Source organism: Diabrotica undecimpunctata, chromosome 3 (genome assembly GCF_040954645.1).
Source record: "Diabrotica undecimpunctata isolate CICGRU chromosome 3, icDiaUnde3, whole genome shotgun sequence".
NCBI lineage: Eukaryota > Metazoa > Arthropoda > Insecta > Coleoptera > Chrysomelidae > Diabrotica > Diabrotica undecimpunctata.
The window spans coordinates 4,595,364-4,609,070 of record NC_092805.1 but is presented as its reverse complement, the minus strand read 5'-3'; the positions used below and the strand labels follow the sequence as shown (position 1 = coordinate 4,609,070).

Sequence of the window (13,707 nt, the reverse complement as noted above, 5' to 3'; positions counted from 1 at the left end):
GTCAATTCTATAATTATTTTGAATGTAGTCGATTTTGCGAGTAAAAGATATGACTCTACACTTCTTAATATTCAAGATCATATTGTTGTCCCTAAACCATTCCACAACTGAGGTCAGGTCCTCCTGTAGTAACTGACAATCATTTGAAGTATGTATAGTCTTAAAAAGCTTAAAATCATCAGCATAGATCAAACTAGAAGAAAATTTAAGAGATTGTGGTAGTGAGTTGACAAAAATTAAGAAAAACAAAGGCCCTAAGTTGCTCCTTTGGGGGACACCAGATGTAGCCTGAAATTTATCTGATAAACAACTACCAATTTTGACTCGTTGAAACCTTGAATCCACATACGATTTTATAAATGTACAAGCATCATGCGAAAAACCAAACTCATTCAATCTCTATAAAAGAATGCCATGGTCAACCATAATATCAAAGGCCTTTGAGCAGTCAGTCATTATTAAATCTAATTGGAGTTTATTATTTATTGCCTCACTAGCAAAATTAGACAGAATGCACAGATTACTAGTTGTGGATAACCCAGGCAAGAAACCATGTTGTTCTAGAGCAAATTCGTTTTCAAAATTTTTCAGTATATTCATATAGAGAATAGATTCAAATATTTTAGCCAGGGAATTAAGGATACTTATAGGACGATAGCCTTCTATATTGTTTCTATTACCTGATTTAAAAACTGGAGTAATGGTAGCCTCTTTGAGTTTGTCTGGAAAGGTGTTAGTTTTAAGAGATAGATTAAATAGATGTGATAATGGCTTTTGAAATATATCAGAACATCCTTTAAAGATATAGGCAGGGATATTATCACTACCAGTGGCCTTTTTTGGCTTTAATTTTTTTATACTAACCTTCACATCTTCTTCACTAATAACTGAAAAGTTAAAAGATCCCTGTGAACTACCCTGATGTGTGGATGATACCTGATAAATTGAGCTAAAATGATGAGAGAACGCCATGGCAATATCCTGAGGGCCTGTATATGTATGATCATTTAAAGACATCTCGTGAGGAAAACCGCTGGTTTGTCTCCTACTTCTTATGTCCAAAATATATTTGGGTCGTGCAAAATGTTATCTTCAATATTATTTTGATGCTGCATAAATTCATTTTTGATTTGCTTTTTAATAGTATTTCTAAGACTCTTGAATTTATTGTTATCGATAGCACTAGTTTTCCTTATTTTTATATATGCTTAATTTGTTTTTTTTTGTTGTCTGATTTTTTTAATACGGTCTATACTAAAATAAGCTGGATATTTCTGTTTTAGTCTATTTTTAATAATTTTTTTTGGGATGGCTTGATCAATGCAGTCATACAATTTATCGTAAAATTGATTAATACAATCTGTAGCAGTTATACAATTATACATATCTGACCAGTCAGATTATACATATCTGTGCTGAGAGGCGAAAGATATGAATTACTTCAAGTTATACTGGAAGGAAAAGTACAGGGCAAAAGATCAGTAGGAAGACGCCAGAACTCGTGGCTGAAAGACCTGAGGAGATGGTTCGACCGCTCATCCGCAGAGATCTTTCGTGCAGCAGTTTCCAAAACTACAATTGCCATTTGGATCGCCAACCTTCGAAAGGAGACGGCGCAATGAGAAGAAGAAGACCAGTCAGTGTCCCTTATTAATTGATACAGAAGATTAAAGTCCCCCCTGGCATAATCATACCTATAAGACTGTTGTATATTACTCTCAGTGTATGAATTATCTTTATATTCTAGTAACATTTCTAGTGCCGGGTGATAATAATCTTCAGGTACCAGAGATACGGTATTGCCTTTTGGGATAGCTGTTCTCTTCATCATTTCAGTAGACATTTTATGCTACAAAAGAGAGCACTCAAATATTTATGCAAGGTCAAATTTGGTACATCATGCAGGTCTCTGTTCCGGAAACATTGTATCTTGTACTTCCTTGTACGTATATTCTTGAATTAGCGTGCTTAATTTTTAAAAAACATATAAAGAGGATATTCGGACAGTTTTCCCTTATAACACTAGTTTAAATTATGTTATTCCACTTACAATTCCCTCTTCTACAATAATTAAAAAATCATTTATTTACACTGGTACCACTTGATATAAGATACTCAAGCAATATTTTTGTATTCCGAAGAGCAATCAAGAAGTTTTTATTATCTAAATGTAACTATAGTATAGAGGAAATTTTTGAGGACAGTTGCGCTAATTGATATACATATTTTTTTTAATTATGGAAATTTTATGATTAGTATTTTAATGTATCTTGTGCCTTGTTTGTACTATACAGTGTTGTGTTTTATAAATTTAAACTCATTTAAAAGCAAGAAGTTTCTCTCTCTCTCAATGCTCTATTGCTGTGATATTTTTTTATTGATTGTCAAAATTTTCAAAAATGACTGATATTTCTAATTTTCTTTATATCGAATACAGGGTGAGTCAAAACGCAAGTACATTATTTTCTCAGTAATTTGAAATAGAACACCCTATTTTGTCACTATCGAAAAGTACCATTACCATACTTCAATTTTTATTTAATATTCCCTATGTCTCAATTTATTAGTTGCTATTAACTTTAAAGTTGTATATACTTTTTGTTATTAACTTTTATTGCTATTTATTATTATAGCGGATCTACTACATAATACACAAATAATACACAAACACACATAATAATCAGAATTTGATGTCATCTTTAGGGTAAAAACACCACTCTCAGAATTTTCAAGTAAAAGAATGTCTATTTGCCTATAAGATCGAGGCCAAAGTAAGTTACCAATCAAGTTTAAAAACCATAACCCTAAACAACTTTTGGGTTATAAAAACACATTTCACTAATTTTTTAAAAACAAACTTTACTTCAAACTCTATTTTGCAAAGTTTCTGGAGTATAAATCGAAACATCAAACAGCAGTTAAAAAATGAAATTTTCACTACAATCAATTGTAGCTTAATTCCATATAAACATAATATTTATAGTTAGCAATATTCTAAACTACCGTTATTTGTAGGTATTTAATATTCTTCGATATAGGATATTCCCAGTATGTCAGCTATCTCAACGTAAATCTAGTTATCGAAACAAGTCCGAACGTATGGGACGACGTAGATGAAGGATGCAGAGCTTTTATCAAGAAATATTTAGAAAGTCAAGACAGGCCTATGGTTAAGCTGGCCACAAATCAAACTATAAAAGTAGAATACAACGGTAAGTAAATGAATTCGGTGATAAACTTAATTTCCAATTATTAGATTAGAGAAATGAGCCTTATTCTGTAGAGGGTGTCCCAATAACGTTGGCCACAGGTCATATCTTGAGGACGACAGTAGATAGAGTGAAGAGAAAAAATGTAATAACTAAGATAATCAATATAAAGTTATTTACTTTATTTTGCAGTTGCTAATATGGCCGCTAGTGGGCCATATAAATGAATTTTTAGGTAGAGATGCCAATATTTGCTGTAACTTTCAATAGATATTTTAAAAGTTTAGTTGATGACAGACCATACTGCCTCAAGTTTTTTCCTTGCTGCAAATAATGACGATATGGAACTGTTGAATAAAGTCGAACTTACTGCCTGTCAAGCTGCAACTGTCCTACTGTAGTATGTTTCTATGATTACTATGTGTTAATGTCTTTATTCTCTAGTATTAATATATCTATAGTATTAATTTCTCTCTCATACCTACAAATCCGCAAACAAGTTCTAAATAACAAAAACATTTACTGATGTGGTTATTTTGGGAGTAAGTTTAAGAGTCTGAACTGAAAAATTTCGCAAACAGACCCGATTAACGGATGTTCTTGAAAGCGTGGCTGAACATTTCGACAGTCTTCGCGTAGGTGAACACATAGTCATAGTCATAGTCATCTTTATTGATCCTTTAAGACATTCAAAATAAATGTATAGGATACGTCACTACATAATTTGGTATAAAAAACATTAATGTGTATAATACAATATTCACAGTGTAAAAAAAAATTGACAAAACATAAAATATATAAAATAACATTTTTACAAGTAAAATATGAAGCTATTGCAGTTTGTGCTCAAGATATTAATTTATAGAATAATATGCTTTTCTTAAGAGTAAATCTTTAACATTTTTTTTTAAATTTAGAGATCAGTGGTATTTCTTTCACAGTTTTTGGCAAATGATTGTATAAGGTCAGTCCCATATATCTGAAGCAATTTTGAAATTTGGATGTTCTGTGTTTAGGAACTCGTAAAGATTCAGCACTTCTTGTATTGTAGTAGTGATTGTCTGAATTTACTGGAAATGAATTGATTTCCTCTTTGACATAAAGTAAACATTTATAGATATATATATATATATATATATATATATATATATATATATATATATATATATATATATATATATATATATATATATATATATATATATATATATATATATATATATATATATATATGCAGTAGAAAGTTAAAATTTGATGTTTAATAAAAACTGGTTTACAAGACTGTTGATAATCCAAATTAAAAATTTTACGGATAATTTTTTTTTGGTTAATGAACACTTTGTTACTATCTACTGAGTTCCCCCACAAAATTACATTTTAGCACATGTGGCTGTAAGCAAGGCTATAATAAACGTTCATTAATGCCGAGATGGGTAGTGTGTTTTCAATTCTAGATATAGCATAAAAAGCTTTATTCAATTTCATGTTCACTGAATTCACTTGCTCTGACCATTTGAGATTACAATCAATGAATACACCCAAAAACTTTGTAGAGTGAGTGGAAGATAACATATTGTTTCTATCGTGGCTGGTTAAGATATAGTCATATTTAGATGAGTTGTATGAATGAAAATAAATAATTTGCGTCTTGTCAATGTTTAATATTAGTCTGTTGGTATTACACCAGCGTATAAAGCAGTCAACAACAGTCTTCATTGTCATTTTTAATTCCTCTAGTGTACGTGCAGAGACTATTAACGAGGTATCATCAGCAAACATTGATATTATAAGTGCCCTTATGTGATCTGGTAGGTCATTAATAAAAATTAGGAATAATAATGGTCCCAGCACGGATCCCTGTGGTACTCCTTTCTTTGTCGTGTATGGTTCTGAGCTTGATTCTTTCATCTTAACAACACTCTTCCTGTCACTTAAGAAATTTATTATCCATTCTAGAAATATCCCTCTAAAACCAACGTTATATAATTTATTGCGAATAAATGTTATGTCTAAGCAGTCAAAAGCACGTGATAGATAAAAAAATAGTCCTGCCACGTGGTTTCTACTATCTAATTCATCATAAATACGCTCAAACAAGCTGCATGCAGCCGTGAGTGTTGACTTTTTTGATCTAAAGCCGTGTTGGGTTGGAGTTAATAAATTGTATTCTTCTATAAAATTTAACATTCTGTTGTATACAACCTTCTCTATTACTTTTGAAATTATGCTAAGGACAGATACTGGTCTATAATTTGAAATATCATGAGGGTCATTCTTTTTGAAGATTGGAATAACTTTTGCCATTTTAAATATGGATGGAAATTGGCTGGTTGTTATTGAGAGATTAACTAAATGGGTTAAAGGAATCGATATATGATCATTTATCAGTTTTATTATTTTTACAGATATGTTATCAATACCAGTACTAGGCTTATTTTTTAGTTGATCGATTGTATTTTTTATTTCAATTGGAGTTACGGGTAAAAAGAAAAATGTTTTGTTACACATTTTTGAGGTAGTACAAGAAGAAGGTAACGATGTGCCAAAATGAGTTTGAAGATTGTATTCTGTAATTGTAGCAAAATATGAGGCAAACGAATTAGCAATATCACAAGACTTGGTAATAATTTTATTATCATAATGTAGAATAATATCAGACCTGTTCTTTTGCCTACCAGTTTCACTGTTTACTAAATTCCAAATTGTTTTTGGTATATTGTAAGATTGATTAATTAAGTCACTATGAAAGTTTTTTTTTAGTATTTATTAATAGAGAATTATATTCTTTTTTTGCCTGTTTATAGGTATCTTGAGACTCGAGACTCCCTATATTTTTTGCTATCCAGTGTAGATTTTTTAGTTTTTCACTGGCGTATCTTACCTCATTTGTTACCCATGTAGCCTTATTTGTTTTGTGTGCTTTATACCGTGTTTTTATTGGACAATATAAATTTAGATTGTAATCTAAAATGCTAACAAATGAATTTGTGGCATATTCAGCATTCAATTGTGAATAAACTTCATCAAAAACTGTAGAAGAAATCCCTGCTTTAAACATCCGCATATTTTCATCTGACATATCCCTGTAACTGATGGGTTTTTTATCTTTTTTCGATACTTTATTGGCTTGCAAATTTACACTAAGTGAAAATACTTTATGGTCACTGAAGTGACCCTCGAACACATTTGATTTATAAAGATGTGGTTCGATATTTGTCAATATGTAATCCAATTTTCGTGATGATCGCCGTGATGATCGCCAACGTCCGGAACGGATAGGCACTTTAAGAAGAAGAATCCAATTTTGTAGATGATGTTTTACCTACTTTATCTACGAAAACTCTTGTAGGAGCCTCAGATGTGACTCTCAGATTATAACCAACTAAAAACTCATTTAAAGATTGCTTATTATTAGACATGACAAGATAATCAATGTTTAGATCCCCACAAATATAAATATCATGATATGACTTACTGCATAGCTCCAATATATTATGTAATTTACACAGAAAACTCTGAACTTCTGATGGCGAACGATAAACACTAATAACACAAATTTTCCTATTGGCTACAAACAGAGAAATCGCACAGCACTCACACACCATTTCTTCACTAAAGTTAGAGACATCTACTGTTTTGAGTTTAATATCAGTTTTGATGTAGATGATGGATCCTCCATGGATATGGAACTTTCGACAAAAATAAGCGGCGATGTTGTATCCATTCAGGGTCATAAATTGGATGTTTTCTTCAGTACACCAATGTTCTGATAGACAAATTATATCGGGTGTTTCCTGCAATGTTAAGACTTCAAGTTTGAGTAACTTATTTGTCAAAGATTGAGCATTTAGTTGCAATATTTTTAAACAACTGTCTGGTGATGATAAAAGTAACGTTTCTCTTGGATTTACTTGACTAAAAAAGAGTCTGGTCTATCTTCTCCAGTTGACAGACCTCTATTATGATGCTCTCGATCTAAGAATCTTCTTCCTAACCTAAAGTTAAATCGTTCAATGCCAATTTTTTTCGGCCAAAAAGCAGGATTGTAAATTTCTTCCCTTAAGTCAGGTAGTACACCTATCATAAAACATTGATTATCCCTTCTTTTATGGTCAGTTGGTAACAATTTTACTTGTATATTCTCACAGTTTGTCTTAGTTATTATGAAACTCTTGATGTGGTCCTCATTTACACTATCCGGAACTTTTGAGATGAATAGCCACAATTTTTTGTCTGGTTTTTCGGATTTTCCATGGAAATCCTTATCACCAATTCCAGTTCCCATTATTTTCTTGCGTCTTGTTGTCACAATCTGATATCCTTCATCGTCGGCTTTATTCTCTGAACTCCCTGTTGTGATATGATTGAGATTTATTTTTGTGCTTTCCTCATTCTACAACTAGAACAACTAAATTTGTAATGTAGTCACATGTTTGTTTGGTTTGAATTTCCATTAATTGTGCATTTAATTTGTTTGCAGTAATTTTTGAAATGCCCTGTATATTGGAATTCCTTTCAACTTGTTTGGTGTTTTTATCATTAAAATTTTTATTTGAGTCAGTTTCATTGTTTGTTTTGTATTTAGAATTAGTCAACTGGACACTGGCCGTCTTATCTTCATTACCTTGAGTTTTTATTAAACCCTCATTAACAGTTGAGTTGGGTTTTTGTGAGATTCTGGTTCTGGTTATTTCTGATTTCAATAGACTATTGGTTTGGCGTCCTACAGAAACCGAAAGAAGTGTGAAAAGACTTCAGAGGATATCTCGAGATGGTATCCAAAATATCGCTGGAAAAAATGGATTCAGACCGCCATAAACAGAAATATCTAGAAATAATTGAAGGACAATTATAACTGGGAATGGCAGTGGGGCAGATAAGAAGGGAGAAAGAGGAGATAGAGGGAGCGAGAGCATACAGAGAGAAAGAAAGAAAAATACATGGGGAAGTGAGAGGGAAAGGGGAAGAGGAGGAAGCTACAGATGGAGAGAAAGGAAACGGAAGGAGCGATAACGAGAAGAGAGGGGAGAAAGGAGACATAAAGACAATGGAGGCAGATAAAGATGGAGAACGGAAGAGGGGAGACAGATAAAGACTGTAGGCAGAAGGACACAAAAATATAGGTTGACAGACAGACAGAGAGGAGCCAAACATACAGAGAGGAGACAGACAGAGAGTTTAGTTAGAGAGACGAAACAGACAGAAGGAGGAGACGGGATAGACAGAAAGAAGAAACAAAACAAACGGAGGGAGAGAGAAGAAAAACAAAGGGAAAAAGGAGAGATTATTGAGGAGGAAATAGGGGGAGGCAGGGGAAATAGAATGGAGCTAGAGAGAGTATTTTGTTTTTGACGTTTTGTTTTCCTTCATAGTAAAATTTGCTTAATTTTTATTTGGCGAACGATTTCACATATGGAAATCTATATATAGAACATTAATTGAACATTTTTACAAACCATGTAATATAAAGTACAATAAAGTATATATAATTCAAATATAAAGCATTTTAAAACAATATTTGTTGTTTATTCCTATAAAATATAATAGTTAACTTTGGTATGAACAATGAGCGATATTCATATAGCTTAAAACGTATTTTGCAATCTATTTGGCCGCATGAAATAAAAAGTTTTAGAACATCCACCGAACGGTCCCGACTTATCACCATGTGATTATCACATATTCGGTCCATTTAACATTATATCGATTTAATTTTAACTAACGATTGATTAAAGTTGTAATGAAATTACAGGGAAATGGTTGATCTGTCGCGTAGTTAATGTGGATTGTTCGCTAGCACAAGTGTGCTTTGAAACGATAAAAAGAACAGAATGGATATATAGAGGATCTACCAGATTGAGCCCTATGTTTAAAGAAGAACAAGCCGCGACCAGTAGGCATACAGGCGTACGGATTACAAGAAAATTAGGACCGGTAAGAATAATATTTATATTTATAATTTATTTATAGCACGTGAAACATGTGTCTGTGTGTGTGTGAGTAAAATTACGTGTATATAAATATGTTTTTATATTTTTTCTTTTTTAGAATGAATCTGCAACCGTTGTGCAATACACGAGAAAGGATGAGAACAACAGTTCTTCCCAGCCCACCACCGAAAACAACACCGAATCCCCGACACCTATAAGGGCCGTAGCGAGGAAAAGTACCACCAGACCACAAAACAGTTCATCTGCGACCGCAAAACCATTCCTTCCCGAGGATGTTAGAAACACAAACAACACTAATGGACCAACCAGTAAAATAATGGTAAGGATGAAGTATTTTAATACCGTTGAGGCCGCTAGATTTTTTTTTGACTTTAAGAGTGAAATAGAGTAAGTTTTTCTTTTTGTGTTGGAGGGAAATACTTTTCAGGTAATACTCACACCCACTGTCGCCAAGTCCAATAGTTAAATAAAGGACTTATATTGAGAACTAACTCAAAAAAGCCGGTGCTGAGCCAGTGGAGTCACATATTTCTATTTGGGAGGTGCAAAAACTAATAATAAAATTTTTTTCTTGCAAATAAAATTTCAAATGTGATCGTTTATAGTATTTTTCACAGGTTATTGTTTATTGTTAATAAATACATATTATTCTTCTACACAGTACTTCACTCCTCGGGATCAAGTAATCATAAAAAGAAAGTATAAATTGCACACGTGCTCCCCCAAGTGCAGAGAGTTACAAACTTATGACTCTTCGAAACTTCGCGGCCATAATCCTCTCTCGAAACCACTCTTATGCGGTTGGGGTCGACTGACAGTTAAAAGTAGAGGTCGAAGAGAGATCATATACAAATCTCCCTGTGCTAGACTGCTGCGAAACATTGCGGAAGTTCATACTTATCTGCGAGTCACCAGGAGCGAGTTGACGATTGATTTGTTCGATTTCCATCACAATGTAAGATGTTTGGCTGAGTTTAATGTGGATTGCCAGGCTGATCCCACAGATCTTTCTAAGGGTAAGCTTTTATTTTTGTAATTTATTCGTATAGTTAATTTTAAATTAAATGACGAGTAAGAATTTATTGATGACATGATTTATTAAAGATACATCATTTATTTGACATTATCTGTAATAAACGTTAAATCAGTTGAGATTATTCATCTTACCTGATACTAAATTGTATGAGATGGAGCGAAACATAAAGGATTGATATGACTGAAAAGCAACTCGTTTTGTCTCAACATGTCAAGTATCAGAAAATGCAGAATATTTAGATGTATTCACTCATCACATAATTCAAAAAAATCAATGCATTTAAACTGACAGATTTTTTTTGTCATGTCAAAAACTACATTGAAAGAAATTTGCAAAAAGTTTTGTGGTACTTGAAGGAGATTGACAAATGACTTCTTCTTATGGTGCCCTATCCAGTTAGTGTTGGTGACAATTCTGGCATACTCCTCTTGGTCTTTTGTGGCTCTAAAGAGTGCATGGGCATTGAGGTTTGTCCAATCCCTTATGTTTTTAAGCATGAGTGTTTCTTTCTTTCGATGCCCCGTTTTCCTTCTAGCCTTCCTTCCATAATAAGGTTAAGAATTGGTACTTGGAATTTCGAAATATATGACCCAGACAAGCAGTTTTTCTTCTTTTTATTATTTACGGCAATTCTCGTTCTCTGCCCATTCGATTTAATAGTTCGACATTTGTTGTGTGATCTGTCCGAGGAACTTTAAGTAGTCTTCTAAATACCCACATTTCAAAGGCCTTCAATCGGTTCATCACATTGGCCTTTATGGTCAGGTTTCTACACCGTATAGCAGTATGGAGTAAATGTAACATTTTACAAAGCGATATCGAAGCGTTAAGTTAAGGCTGCTGTTGCTTAGCAAGGTTCTCATATTAGTAAATGCTGTTCTGGCTTGCTCAATCCTGCTACGTATCTCTATGTCTGGATCTAGATCTTCAGTTATCCAACTACCGAGATATCTGAACTTGGGGACCTTTTGGATGTTCTTATTGTTTACTCTTATATTTAATGGCATATTTCGTGTTCTACTAACCACCATTACCTTCGTCTTGTCTATAATAATCTTCAAGCCCAGTCGTTCTCCTTCAGTGTTTATTCTATCTATTAGTCGTTTTAGCGCTTCTTGGCTATCAGCTATTATGACTGTATCATCAGCATAGCGAAGATTACTAATAGTCTGTCCGTTGATTTTGATTCCATTTTCAGTGTCACTCAAGGCTCTATCGAAAATCGTTTCAGAGTAAAGATTAAAAAGGAGGGGTGATAGAACACAACCCTGTCGTACCCCTTTTTCGATTGAGAAATATGATGTAGATTCCACTCTCACAGATGTCACTTGATTCATATAAAGGTTCTTTATGATTTTAAGGTCATTCTCATCTATCAAACGTTCCTAGAGGAATCTTACTAATTCTGAATGATTAACACAATCGAACGCTTTCTGGTAATCTATCAGGCATAGGAAGACATCTTTTTGCTGATCTCTGCATTTTTGAAGTAGGACAGTTAAGCAATAAAGTACTTCTCTTGTGCCAAATCCTTGTCTGAAACCGAACTGTGTGGGGCTAATGTCTCCTTCACATCTGTTGTATGTTCTTGTGTGAATTATCTTTAAGAAGAGTTTTAGGACCTGGCTCAATAAGCTGATCATTCGGAAGTGGTCGCAACTATTAGCGTTTGGCTTTTTTGGGATTGGTATAAAGGTTGATTGAAGCCAATCCTGTGGTATTTGACCGGACCCATAAATGTCATTAAAAAGATCTACCAAGGCGTCTATATTGTCTTCACTCAACATTGTTAGAACCTCTATGTATATGTCGTCTGGGCCTGGTGTTTTTCCCATTTGCTCTGTTTGATTGTCCTTACAACTTCTGACTTCAATATGATGACAAATGGCAGATATCTATATCGTTAAAAGATCTCCCTTTTGGAATAATAATCGACCTGGTGTAGCATTTTCACAAAGCCCAATGAATATTGCGAAATATCAGAGGGGACTTTTTGAGTAATCAAATCAACCCTGTACATATATTATATACTTTATAAAAAACAAAATCAAACACTAAAAAACTATATTTTATATATAATACTTTTTTTTTCAGGAATGGAACAAACTCCTATTCCGGTTGTGAATGGAATCAATAGGGAAATGTTAGATTTTTGTAATTATTCAATTAAACGAGTTCCTATGGAAGGAGTCGATATGAATCTCGATCCAGAATATCTGTGCGGCTGTGATTGCGATGACGATTGTATTGTAAGTATTTTGATATGTTTATTTATTTTATTTTATTAAATAAAGAAATTGTTATTTTAATTGTAGAAAATGTTGGAAATTCAGTTTTAAATTAAATTGTTTTAACATTGACTTACAACATCTAGCGATACTAACAATTATCTGCGAATGATTTTGAAACAAGGGTAGGTAACGTTATGTGAAGCGGCACAACAAAAAATAATTGTACAAAGAAATTTTTTTGATTTTGTTTTATTCAGAGATAAACCAACGTTTCAAAAAAACGAATCTGTCAATGGTTACAATTTCCACTATTAGTCCACAACAAATCCTTACTAAATAATTACAAAGAGCCAAACTAGGTGGTCCGTGCGATAACTTTCGTAGTAATAATTGAAGAGCTCAAAGCTAAAAGGATGAGCGTCCATTATTTGTCTTTATGGACATAATACTAATTTCTTGTAATTTATCTCATGTAAAATATTATATGGTATCTGACTAAGCAAAACAAATGAAGGTGTACAAGCCATTCATCTTTGAAAAATACGTCTTCTAGGCTAAAAGAATGGAGGTGCTACATATGCAGGCTAAAAGGATGACAGTCCACCTAGTTCCGATTGCTGACCACAGAGATCTCTGCTATTAGTGCTGTTTGTTGCCCAGATGTCTTGTAAACGTACATACCTGTGTTTATTTAAAGCTTTTTGTTATTCTGGCGTAGATTGGTGTTATTTTATTATTGAAGCTTATCCAAAAGAGACGGATCTTAAAACCATGAACATCAGGCAGTGGCGAAGGAAAGTATCCGACAGGGCAGAATGGAACAACATTGTTAAGCAGGCCAAGACTCACAAAGGGTTGTAGCGCCATTAGAAGAAGAAGAAGAAGCTTATCCAAACAATAAAGTATCTCTGGAAAAGTACAGGCAAATATTTAATTCTAATTTTAACTTGTCTTTTGGCTGTCCTAGGTATGACACCTGGAGAACCTATGATGAACTTACAGTAAATATTGACGCAGTAGAAACTAAGTTAACCCTACCTGCTCAAGCCGAGAATCACAATGATCTTGCCAAACTAAACTGTGAACAAAAAACTCTTTTGCAAAAAAAAAGAATTGCATTTTGGGTGCATCCTATAAATGAGAAAAGAATCTGGCCTCAATCAGTACAATTAATTTTTCTGCGTCCACTTCCATAATACACACAATATAAACAAGCAAAATATCGCTGTTTCCACATGTGCTTCTTGTTGACTACTCGAGCGATTTCAAGAAGGGAATTC

General features: G+C 33.3%; 1 protein-coding gene across 1 annotated transcript in view; it reads left to right on the top strand.

The window, feature by feature from the left end:
• Positions 1–13,707, top strand: part of egg (SET domain bifurcated histone lysine methyltransferase eggless) — a 37,458-nt gene that overhangs the window by 8,379 nt on the left and 15,372 nt on the right. The window contains exons 6-10 of the mRNA XM_072525117.1: positions 3,016–3,212; positions 8,962–9,143; positions 9,258–9,479; positions 9,822–10,176; positions 12,291–12,445. Coding sequence (XP_072381218.1) covers positions 3,016–3,212; positions 8,962–9,143; positions 9,258–9,479; positions 9,822–10,176; positions 12,291–12,445 — 1,111 coding nt within the window. The remainder of the gene's footprint in view (positions 1–3,015; positions 3,213–8,961; positions 9,144–9,257; positions 9,480–9,821; positions 10,177–12,290; positions 12,446–13,707) is intronic.